General features: G+C 38.9%; 2 protein-coding genes and 2 long non-coding RNA genes across 6 annotated transcripts; 3 read left to right on the plus strand and 1 right to left on the minus strand.

Moving 5' to 3' along the window:
* The first annotated feature begins 2,069 nt into the window (after positions 1 to 2,069).
* Positions 2,070 to 9,085, plus strand: LOC137172052 (uncharacterized). Of its 2 annotated transcripts, none has more exons than XM_067576310.1 (8): positions 2,070 to 2,201; positions 4,275 to 4,313; positions 4,539 to 4,757; positions 4,919 to 5,200; positions 5,389 to 5,667; positions 5,841 to 6,059; positions 6,627 to 6,743; positions 6,834 to 9,085. In XM_067576310.1, exons 1-8 carry the CDS (start codon positions 2,168 to 2,170, stop codon positions 7,307 to 7,309), a joined length of 1,665 nt encoding a protein of 554 aa, XP_067432411.1. In that variant the 5' UTR covers positions 2,070 to 2,167; the 3' UTR covers positions 7,310 to 9,085. The 2 variants fall into 2 exon arrangements, with proteins under 2 accessions (XP_067432411.1, XP_067432412.1); XM_067576311.1 differs by having other exon boundaries at positions 6,633 to 6,743.
* Positions 9,086 to 10,105: 1,020 nt separating this feature from the next.
* LOC137172087 (uncharacterized) lies at positions 10,106 to 19,002 on the plus strand. 2 transcript variants are annotated; one of them, XR_010924880.1, is made up of 4 exons: positions 10,106 to 10,750; positions 11,780 to 11,876; positions 17,245 to 17,351; positions 18,873 to 18,962. It is a non-coding gene; the product is annotated as an uncharacterized lncRNA (long non-coding RNA). The 2 variants fall into 2 exon arrangements; XR_010924881.1 differs by lacking the exon at positions 17,245 to 17,351 and having other exon boundaries at positions 10,109 to 10,750; positions 18,873 to 19,002.
* LOC137172086 (vesicular glutamate transporter 1-like) lies at positions 12,206 to 26,168 on the minus strand. Its single transcript, XM_067576346.1, has 13 exons — positions 25,125 to 26,168; positions 18,845 to 19,097; positions 18,414 to 18,532; positions 18,203 to 18,317; positions 17,999 to 18,086; positions 17,800 to 17,886; positions 17,183 to 17,319; positions 16,444 to 16,593; positions 16,142 to 16,274; positions 15,408 to 15,518; positions 15,123 to 15,250; positions 14,550 to 14,619; positions 12,206 to 14,323 (listed from the first exon to the last, which is right to left on the minus strand). The coding sequence occupies exons 1-13, from the start codon at positions 25,184 to 25,186 to the stop codon at positions 14,037 to 14,039; spliced, it is 1,740 nt and encodes a 579-aa protein (XP_067432447.1). The 5' UTR covers positions 25,187 to 26,168; the 3' UTR covers positions 12,206 to 14,036.
* LOC137172088 (uncharacterized) lies at positions 19,026 to 23,374 on the plus strand. The gene is made up of 3 exons (XR_010924882.1): positions 19,026 to 19,126; positions 22,691 to 22,805; positions 22,923 to 23,374. It is a non-coding gene; the product is annotated as an uncharacterized lncRNA (long non-coding RNA).
* Positions 26,169 to 27,138: the final 970 nt, after the last annotated feature.

Raw genomic sequence — 27,138 nt, forward strand, 5'->3', positions numbered from 1 at the left:
GTCTTTGGGGCTTAACGATTTGATCTGATAAAAAGCTGCATCTCTTTTAGTTCTCGGAAATATCTTATCCAGAAACCACATAATAAGTAGATGGCCAACTGCGATTATATCTGGCACCATTATCCGAATATTTTGACTATTTAAATGGTCTCTGTGAGGCTAGACAGTCTCACTTGAAGGTGTACAAGGTACAGCTTCCCTTCAAGACCTCTGAAGGCTTCAGGCCCTAAACTGGGATGCAGCAAGTAACTGTGCTTTGTCTCATTTTTTTACTGGGATCATGTACAGTGTTAAACATAAATGTTACCATTTGATCTACTGTACCAGAGTTATAGCTTATAGCTTATAGCTTATAGCTAATTTTCATCTGCAGTCCCTTGGGCAGGTTGCAATTAAAATAAACAGCACAATAACAAACAGTACAAAGCAAAAAACACACAGGACTCATAATACAAAGCTACACACTACAATAGCACATCACATACACCCACAATGTCAACTAGAAATGACTAATGTATGCTTGTCAATTAAAAGCAAGATTAAAATGTAGTGGTTACAGAACTGAGTATGTTTTAGCAGACTTTTTCATTTGGTTTTAAATGCACTGGTGGAAGGAGGGAAGGAAGGAAGGGCGTTCCACTGATTTGTTGCTTCCATAGAGAATGCTGACCGCCCAAATGCAGTGTGATAAAATGGTCTGGTACAATCTCATACAGGGAATATTAGGATCTAATAAAACTTACTGAACGAGTATACACAAAGTCACACAGTGGAGGAGGGGCCAAACCATTTAAAATTTTATAAACTAGGCACAAATTTGAAAATAATCTAAAATTGTCAAAGCTCAGTAGATTGTATTTCTCCAGTTTTTAGAGTTTGTTTGTATAAGGACTCAAGAGGTTTTATGGCTGTTTCTCCAGCCTGCCCCAAACATGTGATGCAATAAGACGTACGGGAAAAAATCATAGCTGCATAAATATCTTTACTGTGTCCAAAGAGAGACAGTTTCTAATATGTCTAAAATTTGCTGAGTTGTATTTTATGGTTTGAACTGTTTCTCACAGTTCAAATTTGGATCCAATGTCACACCAAGATATTTAAAATCAGTGACTATGTCAATCCTTTCACTTTTGATGAGAATATCAGCGTTAGGAGGTTGTACCATAGTTTTAGAGAAAAACATACCTTTTGTCTTGTTTACAATTTCACTCAGACATGATTGATCAAATGTATGATCCTTTCCAACGCAATTGTTGGACACTTGCTGGGCCATGACTACTTCTCTTACTTCTGCTTCTTGTTCTGTGGTCTTCTGTGCCTCTTATGCAAGCTCTAGAGTTGTCCTACCAGCAGTGCTGTAGTCGAGTCCCCATTACCCGAATCCAAGTCCAAGTCTGAGTCATTAAGGTTGAGTCTGAGTCGAGTTCCAAGATGGGCTCCAGTGCTCCACTCTGGCACAGTCAAAGAACTGAGGTACAAATAAAAAAGGTCTAACGTTACATTAAACAAAAATGACAAAGCTGTGAAATCATATTAATATTAATGATGCACCAATTGCAATTTTCTTGACAGATTTGGGGGGTTTGGACTTTAAGGTATTACAAATTGCAAGCTTTGTGTCTTCTTCACTCATGCTACTTCCATATCAACGATGATGTGTGTGTGTGGCTGTAGTGTCTTTGCGTTGTGTGCGAGACTGCATGTTGTGTGTGTGTGGCTACAATGTCTGCGCCACAGCTGCTGCTGTGTGCGTGACATGAACCATAGTGTGGCTATGTGAAAATAAAAAGTTTTATAATGAGTTTTGACCAAGTTTCCTCAGGATTGCATACTGCATTTTCAGTTCCCTAGTTGGTCAGTCATCTTCCCATTCTCTGTTACAATTTTAAACGTGTTACTCTAGATCACTGAAAATTTTGTAACTTTTGTAACTATATGAGAACATGAAGGATAAATGTTAAAATAAAAAACACAAATGGGAAGTAACCCTCCCCACCCCCCACCCCACACCCGGCCACCCGCCCCCCGGCCACCCGCCCCCTCCACCCCTCAATAGCAACTTCCTCAACAGTATCAGAATACCCAAGACAGACAGCAACAGTGTGGTCACTTCTCAGCATTTCAGCTATTTTGATGTGTCTCTGGTCTGTGTAACTCTGGCAGGACGATGAGTGGAGGAAAACATCTACTGCTTCTGGCAGGTAAGAAGGTCTCTATAAATCATGAACCTGGACTGCTGGGGTTATAGGTCATTTTGTGATTGTTATTGTTTTCCTTCTCATTATTACAGTTGTGTCATGCTTCTCAGCTTGAATTCTGCAATCTGTGGATCTTCTATTTCCAACACTGCTATTTTCTTACATTCAGCTGAAGTGTGGATTGCATTTAAAATTTACTAAACACATGAAGGTTTTGCCTGCATAAAAATCACTGAGGTGCCCTTTGGTAAAGCACTTGAACCTCAATGGTAGCCTGGTCTGTCAGTGGCCATTAGTGTGAAAGTGGAGCAAGATGTCGGTAAAGAGAGATTTCTGCTCAGCAAAACTACAATAGGACAAGACAGATAAAGGTTCAAACAAAAGAATAATAATAGCATATTTTGATTTAAATGTGAGATAATACATAAACATTTCTCTAATTTAATAATAATAATAATAATAATAATATTTTTAAAAAGTATTACAAATGCCTCTCCAGCTCTATAAGGTGTAATTTTACAAACAAATTGAGATTTTATGTACGTTTTTGCTGGTTTTGGGCAGTAAGCAGAACAAAACAAGCAAATTAAAGTTGACATTTTGTTGATGATTACTTGATGAATTGTGTAATAATAATAATAATCATCATCATCATCATCATCATCATCATCATCATTTAGCACTCTGTAATTTAATATTTTTAAATGTGATTAATTTATAATTCTTCTGCAGTTATTTGTATGTGGAGGGACATATCGGCTACACAAAATCATCACCAATAAAAACTTTTGTACATTACGCCGAATGTTTTCACGAATCTGTGGAAAGTAGATTGACATTGATTCCCTGGAGGCTTACACGACACCTATAGTTTACTTGTCTTATCCAGGTAAATTTAAAATTTTAACATAAAAAAACATGCATTGCATCAGTATTATATTCACTATCACAGATATACTGAGTATAATATCCAAACTATAATTTCTGTTCCTTTTAATCACATGTGTCCTTGTATTAATTAGAATTTACTACATTATAAAGTAAAATGTAAAACAAAATGTACTATGCACTGAACTATTACATTTTGGAAACATACTGTGCACAGACACACACAAACACACACACACAGAAAGCAACAAAAGAATTTTACAGCCGCACGCATCAAAAACAACAAGAACAAAAAAAAAGATGTGGAGTATAATACAAACTTGATAGATTTTTTTAATGACTATGTAAAACATACGGAATATTTTGTGCTATTAGGAGACTGATCCATTCCTCATGCGATAACCCAAATACTACAAATCTGATGTAGGTGCAACTGCATCACATGTCAGACTTTACATCTGCAGAGCAATCAATGGTTTGAGTAAAGCTACAGCTAGATAACATGTATTTACAGTACATACAAACTAATGTTAGTTGTCTTTTATACACTGTAACAATACATAGAGTCTCCTGTCATCCTGAACTGACATTTATAAGATTAAGATATTATATTTATTATATTTATATGCTGTATAAACAATAGAAATGAAGGAAAATAACAAGGGGGAAGAATGTTTTAATATCAAAAGACTGGAAAGATGAGAGAGGAGGTAGAAGCGGATCAGATCTTACGTTTTCTTTACGGCTTACAAAAGGCCAGCAACATACAGTAGATATGCTTCTGTTATTGACTTGCAGGTCACTTTGGAAAAAAATCAATGTAAGATGATGTAATTATCCTGTCAATACAGTAAAAAGTTAACCCATCCTTCACCACCACCACTCCATTCTGTAACGTCCATGAGCAGCGAAGAGACAAAATAAGAGAGAGCACCACTTATAGAAACTTAAATTAGCTGAAAATTCAATGCTAAAGATATGACAGTGGTGATCACACTGTTTGAGTCACAAGTCTGAGGTCACCTTGACGAAATGAGTGAAGCAGATCTAGTAAATGACTATTTATTTGTGTGACTTTATGTCCGACATGCCCTACTTTAAGTGAGAGTCTGATGTAAAATGCTGTGTTAGGTGGTGAAAGAATTAGTTTATATTTAAAAATAATGCTCTTATTGAATTTTGTTACAGCGCTCCTGCACCTGGCAAGATGTCAGAACGAGCTGCAAGGTAACCACAGAGTTCACACATCTGCAGAATGTGTCAGCACTGACATGTTTCCCCTCTATCACTTCTCATGGGTGTGTTATGTCAATAGGTAGCAGCAATAACCACGTACATCAGCCCTTTGTAGTGTCTTGTACTTCAGAAATGACACTAACTGTCAAGTGTCAGAATACCTACACAAATACTTTACTGTATCTATTCTCTTCCTTTGTCCCTCTCCCTCCTTAGTTACTGTTTCACCTGAACTCAAGCAGATCTTTTTTGGGGATTTCCTGTATTTGACCTGTGATGGAACAAGTGCGAGCACAGTGAAATGGTTCTTGAACAACAAAGTAAACCCGCTGCAGACAAACAAAACATGGAAGATAATAGTTGCATCTACCGGGGACTCTTATCATTGTGAGAGTAATGGGAAAAAGAGCGGGTCTCTCAAGATCCCAGTCCTGGGTAAATGTACCACACAAACTTAACTATTTAATCCCAAAGATTTAAAGGGAGGGATACTATCCATAGATATAATTTACACTTCTTTATTTGAAAATGATTTTCCTCTTGATAATCTGTCCTCTTACTTCCCCTTGTATGCTCCCTCTTGGTTTACTGTTCAGAATACAATCCCAGGGCCTCGCTCACCATCAAGACAGGCCAACCAGTGATGCGTCATAACAGTTCAGTTCTGCTGCAGCTTGACTATGACAAAGGTCTGGAAGGATGGAAGTGCTGGATCGTTAGGGGACAGAAGAAAAGCTGGATTAAGTTGAAGTTAAACAAAGAAAACAATTCGAGCATAGTCTTTCAACCCAGTAGACTGACTGTGCCTGAGACCATTTTCTGGTGTACTGATAAAGGTCAAGAACTCAGGAGTAACCAACAACTTATTAGGACTACAGGTAGGCCTGCGATTAATTTAAGGCTCTATTGTATTTATTTCCACATGTATCACTGAATGCACTAATTAGAATCAACCACTGAATAAGAGTTATAACTCCACTGTATCTTAGCCTCACAAATGTCACTTTTATGATTATATAAATTGTAAAAGGTAAAAACTAACCCCATCTGCATGTACCTCTTCCAGAGAAGGACATATCGCTGGAAATGTATCCCCAGCCTGCTGTACTTGGGGAGAGTCTGACTCTGAGGTGCCTTGTCTGGGGCACAGATCAAATTAGGCGCGCTGCTTTCTACAAAGAAAATAGTGAACTTGCAGAAAGTGAGATGCCTACCTACAAAATCGCTAATGTGACAGAATCTGCAGCGGGAAGATATAAGTGTGATGCCACCTTCAAACACGTAGCCCAGACCACCAAGACCCCACACGAAAAAGTCTCTGATATGCAAGATGTGTTTGTACAAGGTATGCACACCCCACCAACACTCTCCAGAATTCGGGTATGCCTTCAAGAAGGCTGAGCGATGACTTTCATTTTATTGAATCAAGTCTCCTTGTGATGCTGTATGCCTTACACATGTTTTTTTTTCTCCAGATGACATGTTTTAAAGTCTGTCTCTTCATTTGTCCTATTTCAGGATCTCCTATCAAGGCGGTTCTCTCTGTAACCAATGGCTTGTCATGTTCTTGTCCACGTTGCGAAGGGGAATACTCCTATCATTATTACAAACAGGATGATCAGACATGGGAATTGATGGAAACCACAAAATCCTCCATGAAGCCAAAGGAGAGCGGTACCTATGCATGTAGAGCTGTTATGACCACGATGAGGTCTTTCCTCAGTAACACCCACTCTTGTGAGTTCCTGCTTTGGTTCTTGCAAATGGACTTTGACATTGTTTCCCCGTGACATATCAATAGGACACTCTACCGATTTTACACATCGAGATCAGTGAACTCGTCATGAGTAGTACTGTATAATGTCTTCTGTGACTCTAGAGGGAGCTTTCACATTCTGAAAAAATAACCCTGATGATGTGTTATTTCGAGTTGCATTATGAGAATTGTAGGATCCAGTTTTTTTAGATCTTCACCCACACTAGGGAGTAAAAGTCAGGACATCTCTGCATCTGCTGCATTTTTTGCTACATTTTTATTCCACTCTTTTGAGCCCCCCAACTTTCTGGAAGGGCAATACTAAATCTCTAGAGTAGCCCTTTAAGCATGTTTTTTAACTAATGCGACACAGATTATTGATCTGATAGAAATCTGTTAGTTGTCACCTTTTGCTTTAAAAATCCATATATCAAAAGTGCTAATTGCCAGACCTCTTTTATACCAACAAATGATGCTAATGGGAATTTATTTAATATGACCTGGGGTATTTCACAGGGTCCTGATATATTATGTATGGGTTGTCTCAGTTTCAGATCAGCCTGGGAGCTCCATCCTAACAGGTGTGATTGTGGCCATTGTCATGGGCCTGATACTAATAGTGGCTGTAATTTGTTATAAACGCCTTAAGAAGAGAGGTGACACAGGTGAGTAACTACTTGTTTCCACTTTTTTTGTGTGCACACTGAAGGCCACTTTTTACACATTGCATCACATATTACCTCTATTTCTTTTAGGACCAATTTACGAGGATATGCCGCTGAGGTCACGAGATGAAGGTGGTGACAAATACGAGCAGCTGCAGACGGTAGGCGGTAAGGAGCGCGAGTACGACACCCTTCAAACAGAAACACAGGGCAGAAAGAAAGAAGGTGAATATGAAGGACTGAAGAAAGAGGAAATGAAAGATGGGGTATACCACACTTTGGGGATGGAAGGGGGAGCAGGAGGAGGGGGGTATGAAGCACTGAAGAAAGAGGGAATGAAAGAGGGGGAGTACCACACTTTGGGGATGGAGGGGGGAGCAGGAGGAGGGGGGTATGAAGCACTGAAGAAAGAGGGAATGAAAGAGGGGGAATACGACATTTTGAAGATGGAGGAAGGAGCAGGAGGAGGGGGGTATGAAGCACTGAAGAAAGAGGGAATGAAAGGGGATGAGTACCAGACTCTGGGAGCAGGGGCTGCTGGAGGAGAGGGAGAACAAGAACAATAGGAACGAAGGGCAAAGATAGAGATGATGAGATAGTGAGGGAAAAGAAGAAGATGAAGGCATAGGAGCAAAAAAAACTGAGACAGATGGGTCTCAAAAGCTTAAATGTTTAAGAAAAATGATATTTCCAGCAAACCAGCAAAAGTTAAGTGATGTCTTGGTCTCAATCCTGAAGTTCAAATTCTATGATTAGACAAAACTGCTTCATGTTAGTGCTCCATGAGAAATGTAATTAACTTTGATTGACAATTTCACAAATACAGATCTAGAAGAAAATCTGTGTCAGACTGTAACAAATGGGATTTGTATAACGTATTTTAAATAACAAAGCTAAATGGAGGCTTTGAGTAAGGTTGTGACATTAGTCATGTAATTAAAAGGGAGAAAAGTTTTGACCTAACCAAAACTGAGGGTAATAAAAAGCAATCCACTTAACAATATTAGAGCATGATTGATATATCAGTCAGCTGATATTATCAGCCGATATTTACCGATCACAGATATATCGGTATCGGCGTATAAGTTGTCTGATATTTTTTTAAAGTTATATAGGCAGCATTTTATGTAATTTGATGCTTTTTCTTCATTCAAGTTTAATATATACATGTGCTTTTTTTTGTTGTTGTTTTTTATTTATAGTAATTTATAATTATTAAATTCCCGGTGAAGTTTACTGTTTCAGTGCACTGATGTCATTTTATATTAAAAAAAGTTTATTGTTAAACTGGAAAATATTATGCCTCCATTACATATCAGTACAACTGTCAGCTAAGCCATGATACACATGGCATTACTTCCACGTTAAAACATTATTAAAAGACCAACAAAACTTACAGATACAATCATAATGTGATTACAAACTGAATGCACTAACAAACTGAAGACAGTAAGAATCTGCACAGAACAAACAACAAGTATGAATGGGAAGGCATTCATTTACTGATGTCCAAACTTAAGTGTGTTTGAAAGGTGACGCATTCACTTACTGTTGTACATACTGCAATGAATTTAAATGGTGTTGCGATTGCTTAGCTTTGAAAAAAAGTGAATTAACTGCAGAGTGACTATGAATCTTTGAACTGAACAATATGATTTTTATTTGTACTTGACACCTGTATAAGGACAAACTAATTGTTTCACCATCAATGCTGTCAACTAATTTTTTTCCAACAATGATACTCATCATACATACTTCCACTAACAGCATTACACATTTACAGTATTCATTCAACACATTCAAACTAAATATTCAGATTGAGTTTTTCTTGACAATGACTTTACTGCTTTTTTGAAGTCTTTTTCTAAATGTGTAAAGTAGATTTGAGTGCTTGATCAAACTATTAAACTTTGCTTTCAGTGATGAAAAAAGGATGAGCAAATTAACTTTTTTAAAGCAAAAATAACATTTGCTTATGTCTCTTTGTGAATTCCGCTTGCCGAGCTGTATAATATAATTCTGCACAGAAGGTGAAAAATCTCATGATTTGATTTGTGTGTTTTAAAATGTATTTGCCTTAACATCATTTTTTTTATAATGTTTTATTATGGTTCACAAATGAAATGTTGTAACATTGCATAGATTCTATTTTTGCATTTGTATGTAGAAGCACTTTGTATTCCAGCATTTATGCTGATAGTAAGATATCAACTTGTAGACATATTGCTTAATTTGCAGCGCAAATATGATATATCAATATCAAAAATCAAATATAATACTTGACAGAGGCAGATGCCTCTTTTGATTTGTCTGCTGAAATAAAGCTATTTTGTTTTAACTAATTTTCTGTGTTTGTATTAATGTCATCACTTAATCACAAAATGTACTATATGTTAAAACACATTTATCATATGCAGAATAGATGCATTTCTATATTCAAACAATTTTGACTTTGAAGTTTGAGGATAATTATTTATTACATAAACCCAGGTGTAATCTCTCTTAATGTTTTGAGGAGAAAATAAATATCAAACAAGTTGCTGCATTTGATTTTATGACAACCTTCAGAAAGGTGGTGTGAAGTCAAGACAACAACCAATGTGAGTGGAGCTTCTAAGTCAAACTCAGCTAGTGTTCGGTTATGTCAAGATCTATTCAGACACTAGAGCAGGAAAGCATAGTTCAACTTGCGGGGCATATTGTTTGTCATGAACAGAAACATACCCATCACTTCTCTTCCATAAACAGTACTGGTCCCTCTTTGAACATTATATTGTTGGCTTGATGAGATACTTTCTCTCCTTTGAAACTTTGAAATGAGACATAATTTAAAAAATAACATTGAGGGTAATTAATAATCATCAGCATGCAAGCAATGTTCACTGCCTTTGTTTGCACTGGTTTAGAGTTTTGAAAGCTAAACACACAGTTCAGAAAATGGCCTTTTACTAGTTAGAAGTTTTTAAATATGACCCCTCCCTATGCACCTGTGACGTTACATGACAATATTTTTCTTGAAATTGTGAAGGGCAGATTTGAGGGTAAGATTTAGGGGGATTAATTGGCATAAATATTGGCAGAAGTGGAATATAATATTCATACGTATGCTTTAATTAGTGTATATTCACCTGAGGATAAGAATCATTATGTTTTCGTTTCCTCAGAATGAGCCTTTATATCCACATAAGGTGTGGGTCCTCTTCGTGGTCCTCCATGGATGTATTATAAGAGCTCTTATTATACATCTATGTGGTCCTCTTCCACGGAGCCCGCCATGTTGCGCCGCCATTTTTCTACAGTAGCTCAGAAGGGACAAACCAAACACTAGCTCTAGAGAGAGCTTTTCGCGTGTTTCGCGAGTTTGGCGGCCACCGTAGGTTCTGCTACACGCTTTTGGGAGGGGGCAGTTATTGAAATGGTTGCAATCTGCAACGTCACCGCTAGATGCCACTAAATCCTACACACTTGTCCTTGGAAGAAAGGAAAAATCAGCAACCTCCAATTACGTACAAAGACTATGCACAGAATAAGGCTAGGCTCAGGGTAATTTGGTACTAGTTTGTAGCCTGGTTTGCAGCCTAGTTTGCGGGCCAGCGGGTTTTTTAGCCATGGCCTTCAACTCACCTCTCAGTCCACGACTCCACATCACACTGTTCAAAGGCGTCTGTATTTTAAACCGAGCAGTTATGAACAGAGAGAAGACATTTCTAACAAGAGGAGAGCCAGCGTTGATGTGTTAACCGCAGAAAGGGACAAAAAATGGCCCAGACTTAATAGTGTCACGGAATTTGATGTTAGAAAATGGCGACCCTAAACTTAGCTAACGTTACCGTCCAACGGCTAACGAAGATAGAATCTGTTAGTGACTGAAGATCAGAAGAGAGAATACTGAGTAGCCTCAGAGAGAAACATATTTGGACAAGCTACACATAGGTGGGATTTATGCTTTATTGGAGTAAGTTATGTTCAAAGCATAAGTTTCACTTTTCTAAGAGAATATGTTTCAGGTAAGAAGAAACGACAAGCTAATGTGGCTAAAGTTAAACGTGTTAATTGTGTTTATCTTCTAAAAAGTCATTCAACAAATGTTGCAAAAAAGTAACAGGTGGTCTTCAATCAGGTATTACTGTATTAGTTAATGAGATATTTATTAACATTGACCAAGTCAAGCATATCTGATGAATTCTTGCAGCTCTTCATCATTGGCTTGTCATCAACAGCAACTTTGAAGGTTAAATTGAGTCCTTTACAGTTGAATATATAAATGATAAAACACTAATGTTGGTCTGAATAACACTATGAAGGACCAGTATATACTTCTCAATAAGTGAGGAAACAAAATAAACTGGGTTTTAGGTTAAAAGGTGACAGCAAAGTGTTTTATGGGCTTTTAAAGGCCAGTACTAGTATAATAGTGTTTATAAACTCTGATACTGATATCAGATTAGTCATTATAATATTCTATATCCTTACTCTCCATTTTTGAGCTAAAACAATATTTAATTCTACTATTTTCAGTAGTGATCAAACACCCCGGGAACAGCTTTTACTTTAGATGCAAAAAAACACCCCACTGAAACCCCGAATGATGAAACTCAGTTCCCACTCTATTCCTGCACTATTCAAAGATACAGTATATTTATGCTGTAACATGAACAATATGTCTAGAATGACTGCAGAATTTAATAAGTAATATTAAAATGTCCAGAGGATACATTTTCATTGCAGCATTTATAAAAAGTTATATACAAATGTGGTCACAAAAGACGCCTTATACCATTAGATTTATTATAGAAAGTTAATGTTGGCCTGTGACTGTTTGTACTAATCCCACAACTGCTACACTTCCCCCTTCCTCTTTATGTCTTCTGCTATTTATCTTTTTGGGTCCTTTGCCTCTGCACATCTTTAACATAATGGCATGCATGCAAAAGTACAAACAAATTGCAAGGAAAGCAGTACTGCAGTATTATTAAGCTTCGGCGATGAATATCTTCCTCCTCCTCACTCTCTCTCTGTCTCTATCTCACTGGCAGATGGATGCAGGATAATCTCATTGATTTTAGAGACCAGAGCAGGACAGTGAGGATGAATCCCTGAGCCTCAGTGCTTCTTACTGGCTGAGGAAAACTGGTGAGTCCCTTGCTCTGATGCCATCAAAATCTATTTTTCTTCTTCATTTCCAAGCTCTTATACTTCAACTCAGTGATCAATATGCTGTCTGGGGAGGAGTACAGCATTATGGGTAACATGAAACCACTGTATCCAAAAATCTAGGTTACTAGTGTCTGAATCATGCATGAAGCAGAGGCATTGTGTCTGGAACAAAAGAAAACAGGTGCTGTAAAGGAAAAAAAAGATAAAAAATGTAAACACCCAACTGTAAACATCTATTTATAGTAAGATAGCTTATGCACAACCTAACACAAAACATTAAAAAAATAGGAGTAATAGTATGACTGTACAGGAATTATCACCTCTAGGTTTTATTATACAATAATATTTTCCACATGTAAATGATTTGTACATATACAGTTTTAGTTTTCAATCCAGAACAAACATTTAACAGTGAGAGAAAAGCAACAGAAACTGTAGATCAGTTTGAAAAAGAAACAAAAATGACAAAAACAGTAAAAACCCTAACATTTAATATTTAACCTATCTATGTAATCAACTCAAACGGTATCAGTCAAAGTGATACTATCCCATGACCTAACAGGGATGTTTTTTAAATCTTAAATCTTTATTTTGGGATAAGCTAGATACATTATAACATCTCCTAACAGAAATAAACCAATTTGCCTATGTACAGCGCTTGTTGTCCATTATCAGCTTTTTATTTTTTAATTGGTCTTTTAAAATGTATTGATCGTTTTACATATCTTCAGCTTGCTGCACTATAAAATAAAGCGAACGATAATGTAGTTCCAACTTTAAACAAGAATTGCTGAGATCTGTGCGGTGTGCTCTGCGGGACTGATGGCCTCATTTGATTCACATGTTTTTTTATTTTAGTCTGATGTTTGCTTAGTTACTGGCACCACAACAGCCACGGCTCAGCATTTTCTTTAATGTTTTGTGGTTTGTCACTGTGACAGGGTGCAGACACTGAGACACGTTGGGCTTTTATTTTAGGTTGTGTGATGACAGCAAAGTGCTTTTCCTGAAATAGAATATGTTAACACTTAGAACATGAATTGCCTGAACACAGCAGTAACATAATATAATAATATTAATGAAGCATATATTACATGTAGAGCATATAGAATATTCAGATGGTGTATTTCGAAGAAAACATGTTGAAAGAGACCTCATAGTGGCTTTAAACTAAGAAGCTAATTTGACAAGGGATTGTTATTCACCTTGTATTCCTTTGTTAGGCATTTTTATTCCCCAGGATGTGAGCAGGCAGACAGTTTAGAGGCCTAGTATATAAATACTTTTGCACGAGGAAATCAAAATGCTGCATCTAAAGATGTCAGAATGGGCTATTTAGACTTCACAGAAAGCTGTTTAAATAATATTTGCAGGTGTTCAATTAATATCTCAGTGGATGAGCAAACCAATACTACAGAGCAAAATATTTTTGCTGTATTGGCACAAGTAACATACTTTTTCTTAAAAGTGTTCACATTAAGGACAAAACAAAACATTGTTATTAAGAAACAAGCTTTCATTACACTGTGAAAACCTTGTAGTTTCAATTTTAGTGATTTCCTGTTGATGCTCCGCAGGTTGTGGACACACTACATCCTTCTTTAAAATAAATTGGGCAAACTCAATAGGTCATCACCCAACAACAGAGACTGCTTGTGACAAATGTGTGGCTGAAGATTTGTAATCTTGAATGATTTTCATATAAATGAGAGGCATACAAAATGAAATCCAAATCCTGTCTGTTAACATAGAAATGTCTACAATTATTACAATGAATAAACATTAAAGAAAGCCACACCAGGCCTAAACACAGCCCTTCTCCAACAGAGATTGCAGAGAGGCTGATGAGTCCTAAAACACTCTTACTTAGATTGTCTGTCACACACGGTACACAATTGCAATCACGCACAAACAGACATTTTAGATTTACTAATCTCTTCACCTCCACTGTGCAGTCTCTTTTAATGCAGTTCAGTTATGATAATACAGTCAGACTTGCTGAAAATGGTTCCTTCCCCCTTTCGATTTTAAATCCACACTTCCATTTTAGAGTTCCTCGTGCCATCCGGTGAAACTCCACACTGTGATATACTGTTTCTGCCTCACTAAAGGCGACATGCAGAGGATCTGCATTTTTTATGTTAACTCCCGGTCCTCCTCTCCTCCATAAAGGTAGTTATTGGTTCCAGCCGGTTGCACATACTCCTCAGTTTTGTCCCAGTCCGAGACCCAACCTCCTCCCATGCCTCCGCCTCCGTTGGGATCTGCTCCCTGGTTCGTGGCTCCATAGCCTCCCCCACCACTCGTGCGATACAGCTCCTCTGTCTCGTTTGCAAGCTCATCCTCATCCAGGATGCCACATTTCTCGTCGCTCAGCTGCTCCGGCTCGGCCCAGGCCTGCTTTTCTCCAGATGCAAAGAGGCCTGCAGCACAGGGACAACACAATATCAAGTTTCTGCATTTTATTCAGACTTATGACAGAGCTAAAAACAAGTCTACAAAACTTTATATTGTTTTTGCTGATTTTCAGTTTGCTTGCATACACATGCAACACGTGCAACACGTGGATTGAAGCATACATGAACATTTTAATGATGTGTTTAAGACAGAATAAGTTGAACCAGAAAATTAAGAGCGGAACATACACACCATAGAATATAACACCTCCATAATGAACAAGCGACGCGATTAGAAACACACCCTGCCACTCCTCCCGCGTCTATCAAAGAGGAAGAGAGGTTAAAAGCATGAGAAAAATAAGTGTTTTATTTATTTGCATCAAGGTATTCTAAAGTTTATGAAGATATGCACACACTAAATGAAATCAATCAAAGAGAGGTTTGTACATGTGCTTAAAAACTGGATACTTTTACTCTGGTCAATAACACTTGAGGCTCAAACACCTTACTTATGATTCAACATGTCTGGTGGCTGCATGTGTTGACTTCTTGTCTACTAAGCTACTCTTAAGTCCAAAATGGATATATGTGCCCCTTACATGTTAAAAGTGTCCCTGCAAGATTACTGCACATGCAAAATGGTAACATTAAAAAGAGTCTTTTTCCAGGAAATGACACATCAATAACAAAAATACACAAAATGCCAACAAAATTTGTTTTTCCTTACATACTGCAAATAGATGTGTCAGTGTCAGTCTTATCACATTTTAAAGACAGTTTATAATGACTTCACACACAAGCACATAACAGCATCAGTTCTCACCTTATGCTTTGTCATAGCACCAACTATAAGCGGGCAAACCATCCCAGACAAAGTGCCCACACCGTTGGAGATACCCATCAGGATACTAGCATAGCGTGGTGCAATGTCCAGGTGGTTGACATTGAAACCTTATGAAGGATAAAAATAATATCAGCACACAAATCTTAGGAAATAGTTACATATCCACAAGCCTTACACATTCTGCATTAATATTTGTGGCCAAAAGGAACAAGTTAAAGGGGATTAAAGAATAAAATAATAGTTATACCAAACTTATGGTTTCACCTGAAATTGCAAAGCCAGAGAAACCCACAGCCAGGACCAGGAATGTAATGGCAACACCTTTTGTGTGCGAGAAGCCCACCACCAGCAGTAGGGTTGCCTCCATCCCAAACCCTGACACACAAAAAGGTGAAAAAGCAAACAGAGAATGATCTTAAATGTGTTTATCTATTTAGATCTTAATGCAAGATGCAAATCTAAATCAACTGATAGTCATTTGAAGTTCATGCCTTTCGTTCCTTTCTTTTCATAAAATGCTGTCAACTAAGCAGTGGCCTAAAGTTTCCTCTTTACTGACTCAGCTTCCCAGAAATAGATATGTACACTGCATGCTTCTCCATTTCACTCTGCTATTGATTTCTCTCTGTAGTTCAAAAAAAGCCAACAGTGCTTTTGTTTTACAGTGAGTCATCATCTGCCTCGTGCAGCAAATGTTTTCTCACCACAGCTGACTAAATACTGTAATAAAGTCCATGATTAGCAAGTAAGATACTGCGTAGTTTTTCAGGTTCACCTGACTGAGCCTTCTAGAACAAATTTGCTACTTACCAAAAAAACCCCGAATCATATCAAGAAAAGGCTGAAAACCCCTATTAAATATCAGACTAATCTGACAACAGTCTTGACCCCGGGAAGAACAAGCCCTGCTGTTATAGGCACAGGAAGTTATCTACATCTACATGTTTCCTTTCTGTAATTCTAATTTTGCCTTCCTTCCATGCCAGGTTCTTTCTTACCTCCACAGTTCATAAGTTTCCTGACATTAGTGGTGGTCATTATATGGTTGGAGCGCAGATAGTCGGCAAGCTGACCACCGATGGGCACAATAATTGTCATGACAAGGTGGGGAAGTGCAGAAACTATGCCAACCTAGATGAGACAGAGACAAAAAGTATTTTATGCAACAGATTTGAGACCTTTGTGTATGAACGATGGTTGTAGCAATAAACTTGGGAAGCTGTCTTTCTGTTTCTGTGACACCTGCAGCAGCATGATTACACCCCTCATAACCCACAACCCACAGCCCACATTCAGTTACCTTGCTAATCTCGAACCCAAACACTTCTTCAAAGTATGCAGGCTGGCTGATGAGAAGCAAGTAGAAAGTCCAGCTTCTGCAGAAGTTAGCCACGATGATGGCGTACACAGGCATGGATGTAAAGAAGGCCCTCCATGGTGTGTTGAATTTCTGTAACACAGATCTCAGCGATTTAGTGATGAACTTTTAAAACCTCTGACTGTTTTCTCAAACATAAATGTGCAGTTGTTTATTTACCTTTCTTAAGTCATTTTAAAACAAAAAAAGCATCAGAAACCAGGACATTTTGATCAGTAAGAGGGAATTATTGGGTGGAGTAAATAAATTAGTTTTGCTTGAATGCATGATTGCATGAATGCATGAATGTGGACATGAATGAGTAGAGGTTACCACTGATATGGAGTTTCAAAATCTATATTTGGCGCTTTTGTTTTGTGACTCATGACAAAGATTGACACCCAGGCTAACTTCTTACTTGCTCTTAATGTGCTTTGCTTGTTTACCATTTTAACAATCTTTGTCCAAATCCACTTGTGATCTTATCCTTATCTTAACATTTTGCATAAACAAAACAAGTATCTACACTGTGATAGTGCAAACTTTTCACATTCTTTTGAAGGAAGTGTAAATGACAGGGCAGTATAAATTTTCAACATTGGCGCTGTTAACTTGAGCCGATGTGGTGTGACACTGTGTCTGAATCATATTGTACCAGCGGAAGTCTTTTGTAAGTACTAACCGTTACTGTGTGCTGGGCCGACTCGCCAATGCTTTCCTCAATATATTTCCTCTCCTCGTCAGTGATGGTGGGGTGGGCTGCTGGACTTTCATAAGACACCAGGATCCAAAAGCAGTACCACATCACTCCAAAAGTTCCTGGTGAACAGGCAGAGAAAAGAAAAAACAATGTAAGTGTCAAACCTATGAGGTCAAAAAGAGCAAAGGAGACACCTTGCTACACTCTGTACCTGCTGCCTCAGTACAGACTGAGATTAAATGTTAAATTCATGCTTAACAGGTGTTTCAACTAGTGTTTTTTTTTTCCTGTATGTTTATGGTTGTGGCCTTTTACGTTCTTTTTGTCCTTTTAGTTTAGGTGTGTCTCAGTATCTAGTATGTCACTGTATGTTGAGTATAGTGATGAGTGTTGTCACACAAGTATTGAAATCAGTATTCTGATGTATCTACAATTGATTAAACAAACTCAATACCATTTATTAAGAGAACAATCACATGTATTCACTATAAGACAATGTGCAGTTTTCCAAAGTTCAGTTTGAATGGTTTGGAAATCCAGTGTAAATGCTTCATATTTGATTTTGTATACCACCAGCCATAAGGTCAAAGGTCATTTACCGTAGACGTAGAAGACAGATGACCATCCTGAGTACTGGACTAGGATTCCAGCTAAAGGCATGGCAATCACAGCACCAGCATATGAGCCTATGAAAGACAAAAAAGTTGTGGGATTATTAAGCAAGCAGCAAAATGTCTCTTTAAGTGACAACAAACATCTATTATTTAAAGACAGAGTGGACGGTTATAATAGGCTCACCACAAAAGGCTGTTGTGGCCAGGCGACTTCTTTCAAGAGGTGGCGCCCATTTTGCCCAAATACCATGACATGCTGGGTATGAAACCCCCTGAAGGATTAAGGGAGGAAATTACACCATGAAAAAAGACTTAACATGTAAATAGAAATCTCCCTTATTGCCCATTTCTTGCATTTTAGAAGAAGCCATAGAAAAGAGTCACTTACCTCCACAAGCCCTTGAAAAATCCTGACAATGATAACACAACCAAAATGCATCCGTGCTGCTGAGGGGATGAGCATATTCAGGCAAGACGTGGCCACTATAGCAAAGCCAAACACTCTGGAAGAGGAAAGAATAGAAACAGGAAGAGACATCAGTGTGTATAAAAGAAGCTGTAATTAAAACTAGCGTACAATAAGTTGGGGAGGAGCGAACCTGTTTGCTGCAAACTTTTGACAGATGAACCCTCCGGGGATTTGGGTTACGATGTATCCCCAGAAGAAAGACCCGTGGATCATTCCCACTGTCTCTGGATCCCAGTCAAACTGAGCTTTCTGTTGGGACACACAGAGAAACAAGTGACTGAATGAAATTATCAATCTGCACATATACTCATCACTTTGCTTTGTTAAACCTATAACTCTGATCACTGACTGACATCATGATGACCTAATCCATTGTTTGGAGGGGCCTTTTTCATTTCTACTATCACCAAAGATTGCTAACATAGTAAAGATTTGACAACTGCAAACATGGAAAAACAATTTTTTTTATAGACCTTGCTTCGAAACAGGAAAAGACCTTTCACTGAAGTAAAGGTACCACAAATTTGGACCACCGTTGCCACCTCATCCACCTCCACTCACCACTATGACCTCCTTATTGTCTCTGTAGATGGTGTGGCTGTTGACCATGCTGACGATGGCCACGCCAAGGTTACATCGGATGCCGAAGGAGATGCAGAAGCCAATGCCAGAGAGGATGGCGATGATGTAGCGCCTGGGCAGACCGAAGCACGTACAGTCAACCACGGGCATCTCCTTCTCCTCCACAAGCTCCGGCCGGCCCTCCGCCGACAGCTCGATGGTCTCACCATTTTCCTGCTTCTTCTCAAGAGCTCTGTGAAGAAGGGAATGGAAAACCCAAAGGTGAAAGAATGAAAATGTAATACTGTTTAGATCCCAGTCAGTCATTTGGTTGCTCACGTACCAAAAATAAACATACACTATTTTTAAAAGAGGTGCTATTGAATTTGTTTTCTTAAAGGACCAGTGTGTAAGATTTAGTGGCATCTAGCGGTAAGGTTGCAGATTGCAACCAAATGAATACCCCTCCCCTCACCCTCCCCTTCCAAGCGTGTAGGAGAACCTACAGTGGCCACGGAACTTGCAAAAAACGCAAAAGGCCCTCTCTAGAGCCAGTGTTTGGTTCGTCAGTTCTAGAAACATAGTGGTGCAACATTGCAGCCTTTGTGGAAGGGGACCCGCTCCATATGTAGATATAAAGGGCTCATTCTAAGGTAACGAAAGCACGATTCTTATATATATATATACACTAATTATAACATACTTATGAATATTATATTCCATTTCTCTCAAGTTTGTTCCACTAGATGCCACAAAATCTTTCTCATTGGTCCTTTAAGAGCTTGAATTTCTCTCCTGTCAACTTGTGATGGTGTGACATGGTCGTCTGCGGTACCAGTCAGTTGAAACACCCCTTTGTAATATTGTATAGCCAGATGGTTGGTCACAGAGACAACCTTTAAGAATAAACACCAAACAGCTCTTCAATGCAAAATTTGACATTTCAGAAATATATGTGTATTGTTTTCAATTCAAGTCAGCAAAACAGCAACTAAAAAAAAAAGTGTTTCTCATAGCTCATAGTTAACTATAACAGTTATTGAGCCCTCAGAAAGAAAGGACTTCATGTTCAGTACACTTTTAGCTTTCTAATACTGTAGATTTCCTGTAAAAACAAGTCAGTCAGTCAGTGATCTGCCCCAGGGTTTCCAAACTCTGGTTGCCAAAGTGAAAACAGATCCTGTTCTGAATGTCTCTTAGACTGACAGCTCAGCTTAATAAAAGTGCATGGATCTAGATGTTCAGACAGTCTTTCTCACCGTGAACTTGACTGGTAACTTTTTCAGCACCTTAACAAGAGACAGTCTGCACAGTCGACTGTCAACCTGCCTCCACTGCCTGCCCGATGACATAACCTTGACTTCCTGTCTACTCAAGGGGTTTTATATTGGGATTTTTTTGTATTGCAGCATTCATCTCCTGACAGAACTGGCTGACATGGAGCAATACAGTTTGAGTAAAAGATAACAGTGTTTACAGGAACTTGTCTCACTGTGGCGCATCCATGCTCCTCTTCTCATTCCAACAAAGGTTAAACCTGCTGTTCTCATCTTGTCTTTAACACACAGTATGTTCCTATGGCTTGCTGAGAAACCACTGACCTCTGCCAACCTTCAGTCTAACAGGCATCAAATATGTATCTAAATGCAGTTGATCATCTATTAAACATGACTTGTGCAATGCTGAGTTCTCAGATCAGACTTGAGCACTGCAGGTCCAGATTGTGGAGCACAGACCACCTTTTATAGTACAGCTTTATTTATTGCACGTACTTACATTTACACACCTATATGTAAAAGTTGAAAGCAAGACAATAAGAATAAGTAAACTCAGGCCTTCAGTTTTTAGCCAAAATACAAAACCCAACAGTGCAGTGCATGAACACAGCTCAGATTGGGGGATGGGGGTTTGACAGCTGGTTGTACAGGACAGAGGGAGATGAAGTGGGATGGGGATCCTGAGCTAGAAATGAACCATATGTAAGTGTAACATGGTTCACTTACACTTACACTGAGCCACTAGAGCCCCTCATTAATAACAGTATTCCCACAGTGGCCATTGAGAACATCCATCATGGTTGGGATGGAAATATCTACCTGGAAGAGCAAGTATACCCTGTATATTGTATGTCACACTGTTGTGTACTAATATTTACATCAGATCCACATATTGAATCTGACAAACAGTTATCAGTTCCCCCATGAAAAACACAATGATATAGATGTTGTCTAACCCTAACCCTACCATGGACAGTGTAGTTTGGCAATTTTGTTGAAGTTGCCAAATTCAAAACTGCAGGTCACCTGACACGCAAGAAAGACTCCATTTCAAACAAAATTGCCGTAAAACTATGAAAAAAAAACCCCATTAGCCAAATAGTTATTGCGTAGGCCAAATAACTGCATTGATTGGTTTGATTCCAGCCAGAGACCTTTGTTGCATGTCATACCCAACATCTCTCTATCCCTGTTTCCTGTCTGCCTCTTCGCTGCCCAATGTCCAAAAAAGGCAAAAAAAAATGCCCCCCAAAAAAGCTTAAAAATAATATACTTGGTGTGATGCACAAAAATCAGTTTTATGGCCATGTCTAGAATTGTTGAAATTCATGACGTTAACGTATGCCAAATGCATAGAAGTAGGAAGTAACAGGTATCTTTTTTTAGCATATGTGCTGGGTGAGCAGTTTTTTTTGGTTTGAATGGTTCATCATGTTTTAATACATGATTCACTGTTTTATACTTCTTGTCATGACAGGGGGCTGAAGGTGTGAGCCCCTCACAGACATATCAAAACTGCACACTGACTTGTTAGAAGACTTGGTAGAGAATTTGAAAACCACATCACCACAAGATACTTACTGTGTCATAGAATTTTTTTTTGCAGCATACACTGAGCACAGCTTAGCTGCTACAATCACATACTTTGAGTAAATTAGCCTCCCTGCCAAATTCAAGATTTCATGACACATCTGAACATTTATCTTGTTTGTGTTATTACTTATTTACTTACTTTATTTACTTCAAGATTTTAGATTTTCAAGATTTATATCATGGTGTTTTGCCTTCATTAGATAGTTGAAAGTAAAGAGGGTTCAGAGATGTAAACTATTGTACATCACTGGGTTTTTATTAGTTTATATTAGTATATTAGCCCAAAAACAATTAAAGCAACAAGGATGTGTCATTCTTAGATAGTTTACACTGTCACGACCAAGGAGATATTACATGTGACACAAGCCTTAATCACTTTGTTCTTCCTATGCCTGTATGTACAACCTTAACCACTCATTCAGAATGAATTCCACTAAGGAAAAATCTTCTTACAACTATTATTGCAGCTCACTGTTTTCTAAGATGTACTTATGTGGATGCTGATGTGTGAACATTGATACGAACATATCGGGTGACAAAAAGACTGTAGATGGACTGTGTGTTCTTGCCAGAAACCTGTCCAGAGCAGTCAGCTACTATAAAAACTCCAACAGTGAGCAGACTGGGAAATAACTGCTATGCAAATATATTAGTTACTGTAAGCAGGGATTCTAACAGTCGTCGACACTGATCAAGTATTAATGATTCTCAATGTTGAATTATTAATATCTCTGGCTCCCTTGGACTATTTTTGTCTGGGTGGGCCTCTCTCTTCATTCTCCCTGTCTCCTCTTCATCTTTTAACCTAAGCCTTTTACTGTCAACTCCCCCGACTCACGCATAGTCTCGCACACAATTCACGACATCTCCTTCTTCTGTAACACCAATTTATTTCCCAGTGTCCAGAGGATGTCCATGTGGAGTTTTTTTTCATTTCAATACAATGGTCAAAATGTCTTACTTTTTTTTTTTCTAGCATACACCGTATCTGCTGCAGTGACTTTTCATGACTGACCCTGAATTAAAGAAAATCCGTTGTAATCCTTAAAGGCTACCTGACCTTCTCCCTGTCACTCTCGACACACCGTGAGGTAAGGTCTGGGTGCATCTGTGAAGCAATTTAACCCAATTGAAAAACTTCTCAGTGTCAAATCTTGATTATATGTTAGAAAGATTAACTCATGTCTGTATCGCTCTTTCTCTCCAAGTTAATCTTTTAACTCATACATCAAGGACAAATGTCAGGGCAGTTCAACACCTCGGTTCAGAGTTGAGTCAAAGGCTTGGAGACAGTGATGGGATAAGAGAGAGTCAAATAACTGGTGTAATTGTTTGCAAGGATGAAAAGCTTTTCATGACACCAGTAAGCAGGACCTAGTGAACTCAGTGTAGTAACACAAAATGCCAGAGTATCAACTGTGACAAGCACTGTAACCACACTAACTGTGCACATTTTGGAGTTCATTAGCATCAGTACAGTCAACTGAGTCAGAAGAATATTGTGCTGGAGAAACACTGATGAGACAAACAAAACTCAGTAAAAGAAGTTGAATATTTTTGCTCACATGTCAATCAGTTGTTCTGTCTCTGATATCGTAGATGAGAAGAAAGCAGTTCATTCAGGCAAAAGATGCAAATAAACCGAGAGATGTGAACAATATTGTATGTGATATTCAATGGCTGAATGATTAACATCTGTCAGTTGGTGTTACATCAATGAATTTATGTTTCTGTCGTTCATCTTCGTACACAATACTTTGTATGATCACTTGATTTAAATAAAAATGGCAGAATCAAGTTTAAAATAGATATTACAATAGAACTGATCGCAACAAGACAGAATATAATATAAGATAGAATACTGTGTCAAAGTTGTGTCAATGCTATCTGTCTGTCTGTCTTTTCTCTCTTTGCGCCCGGTAAGCGGTGTTGCGTGCAGAGAGGAACGGGCCGGTGCGCGTTACGCACGGCAGCGAGGCACCGAGGGAGCACCTGAGTGCACGTGCGCTTCACGGAAATGAAAGCTTATAGGCTGCTGCGGGGTCTCTGTCGTAGGTCGAGTGGCCTAATCCGGGCTGTGAGGAGCCCCGAGAGGGGGGGAAGGGACGCGATGACAAGCTATCGGGCTACTTAGGGAGGTAGAGAGAGAGAGAGAGATGGCCAAGGTGTACGGCCTGCAGGGATTTACGTGGGCCGACAGCTTGGACAAGGAGAGGCTATTTCTGGAGAGGATTTAAGTGTTTAGACGCTACATCAAATCCCGAGAGAAAGAAAGGGAGTCCATCAATACCTTGTTGCGCTCAGATATCCCTCACTGGCCAGAGTCCTGACCACCTCACACACCATTTCTCAGCGGAGGAAGTTTTGTCGCGTAGTTTTTCTGCAGCTCGTCACCAATAGGAGCTTTAAATGTCATAAGAAGTCTCACAAGAAGTATTTGCAAAAGTGTCTTGTGGGTCAAAAGTTTCACAGATTTCCTGACATGTTGACCCTGGTCCATGTTCCATCATTACAAATTTGCTTCTCTGCTGATCCAACATAAGAAAGCTTGTTTCTTAATTTGGAAAAAAGCTGGAGCATTTACTAGAGCGGGGGTTGATGAAAGTCTTCCTAAGCTTACTGCCCCATAATAACAGGTGTGACAGAGTAACAGGCCCCTGTGAGCGACCTCACAGGCCCGTTTTATGCTAAACACACACTTAACTCTCAGTGAGTTTGGAAGAATAAATACACTGCGTTAAGAGACATTCTTTGTGTGTGGTAGAAAAGTCAAACATATTGCCTGATTGCTTAGACTTGCACCTCCAGCAGCCACATTAAACTGTGACAAGGCCTCTGTAATTTGACAATGTGTCGACGCTGCAGAAAAGCCTGGAAGAAATGAGTCCAGCTATCGATCCAGCGCTTCATCTTACATTGATAGAACAGCTCGGGCCTCCAATGAAACTTAAATCTGTTTATTTGTTCCCCAGAAGTAGAGTGGGACAGTTCACATTCACATAGCTGCATGTGAAAGAGAGACTCAGGTAGCCAAATTTCAGATTTCAGAGCATTTGTGCGCTCAGAGAAAACATTTCCAACTTTATTAAAAGCTATCGGATAACTGCAATGCTATGAAAAGTGATATATTATGTATGCCAGTTTTTTATGCGAGACAGATGTGCCAGGCCATCCAACCCCACACTAATCCGGGCCCCTGGACGACTGAATAGAAACATTTTGCTTTTTTAAAAAAAGATAATTGTGGATAAATTCTGATATTAAAATTATGTTTAAGCAACTATAACGACTGCCCTCCAGTAAATTGTACATAAACTTTCTTTGACATGAGAGGGCAATTACGCTTGCAGCCATTTCTGCGTTTCAACATTTTCTGGTTGTAATATGCTCCAGATGGGGATGTTACATACCCGTATATTTTCCCGAGAGTCTTGGCTGCCACGGCCTTAAACCTGTCCGGCCGGATCTCCATCCTCACGACTCCAGGATCCGACCAATGTGCAGTCTTTGCGCGCTCCCGACTGAGCGCACAGCTTTCTCCTCCGCACCCTCCGCCTCAGTGTTTCTCACTCACACATTTAAAAAAAACAACAACTAAATTTGCCTCTATCAGCAGACTTAACCCGCAGTGTCCCGTCCAGAGGAATCTGTAAGGAGCGACACTGATTGTCCACCGATTTATGTTGCCTCAACTGCCTGTATATAAGATTAACCGAACAAACATTGTCAGTCCCACTTTGTTACGAGTCCTTAATGTCCAACAACTTCTTTACACTCTTTGGTGTCCAGAAAGGTTCACAGCCCGCTGGAGGCAACTTTCGACAGGATTCATGGTCAAACGGTGTCTCTGGCCGTGGTCCTGAAACCAGATTACTGCTGCCTGCGCGCTAATCTCCAAGTGTGTGTAGTGAGTGGAAGGTAGCATGTCACTTCCTTCCCAGCAGCCCGGTGTTTTAAACACCGACTATTCAGGCAGCGGCTATTCTTGGAGCGCACAAGCCTTGAATGGAGGGAGTTAGAGTAAACACTGTCCGATCGAAGCATATTAACAGAGTTCCCAGGTAATTGTAAGGCGGGAGGGGCAGGTTGCTCCAGGACGCTGTAAGGATTCAGGGTGCGCTTTATGGCCAATGTTCTTTTATAACAGGAATATAGATCCACAATAAAAGGTCATGTAAAAGCAAGGGAACAATCTGATTTATAAAACTATAATAATATTTATAAAACTATAATTATAAGGCTGCTTTCGGCTGCGCGCTAGTCTTGGCGTCCCCAATGCGCCCTGTGCGTCATACCAACTTGGCAAAGGTGCCATAACGCATCATAACGCACCATCAATGCATCTCTTCTAAGAAGGGTGTAAGAACTGTTTACCTTGAATTTATCATTTGGGACATGTGGCCCTAATAAAGATTTTAAGTGAATGTGGAGCTGCTTTCTGTAGTAATCTAGACAGAGTTCGTTCCTTTTGAGTATATTGATATGGAGCGTACTTTACCGTATATACTGTAGAACTGTGCGAATGGGGACAAACAACTGATAGAACGTGCATTATAATATTTTACTTTATATTAGTGATGTGTCATCTATGAAGAGCATAAGATTTAAAATAAAGAGATTGAATTCTGCTGATGTTCCATCTACCAAGGTGTCCAAAATGTTTGTAGACCTACTGTGTGCATGGATCAAAGTCGTGATGGAAATTGGTGCACAGTTATGTTTTTATTACTCCTTTGATGTACTAAGTCTGGAATAAAGTCAAATAAAAGAACTATAAAACTGCTTATTTGATGAAAAGGCCTTTGTATTTCTTCACTGACCATGCATCATCGTCACTGCACCTCACATCCAAACTGATGAAAGTAAAGGGAATGTTTTGTTAAATTATAAATCAGTGTATTTATTTGAAACTGGGTGCACAAAACCTGCATTTTAATGTTACCTTTGATAACATCTATCTAAAGAGTCACAAACACAGATCAAAGACTCTTAAGTCTATTTCTGTCTGGGCTATTGTTGTATTCCACTTAACCATGTGACTGCTATTATTGAACATGAAAAGTAGAAATGAGAAAGATAATATATCTTTTGTCATTGGACAGTTTATTTTTGGGTACTATACTGAATCACTATGTTTAGATGTAGATGAGGTGCAGGAAAGATCTAGTTTATTGCAACTGTATAAACATACAAATATACAGCACACATGACTACAGTTCATACATATGGTTGTGATACACAGGGACATTTTTAGGGTACATTTGTGGCAAGATTTGCTAGCTATAGGCAGTGAGAGTTAGGTCAGAAGGTCATGGACAACAGTGGTAACTGACATTTTGGCAGTTGCAGCAGGTGGATGAGATACCTCTGCAATCATGGCAGTTAAATTAAAGGAAAATTCCACCGAATGTTGCTGTCCCCTCT

Source organism: Thunnus thynnus, chromosome 20 (genome assembly GCF_963924715.1).
Source record: "Thunnus thynnus chromosome 20, fThuThy2.1, whole genome shotgun sequence".
Lineage (NCBI taxonomy): Eukaryota > Metazoa > Chordata > Actinopteri > Scombriformes > Scombridae > Thunnus > Thunnus thynnus.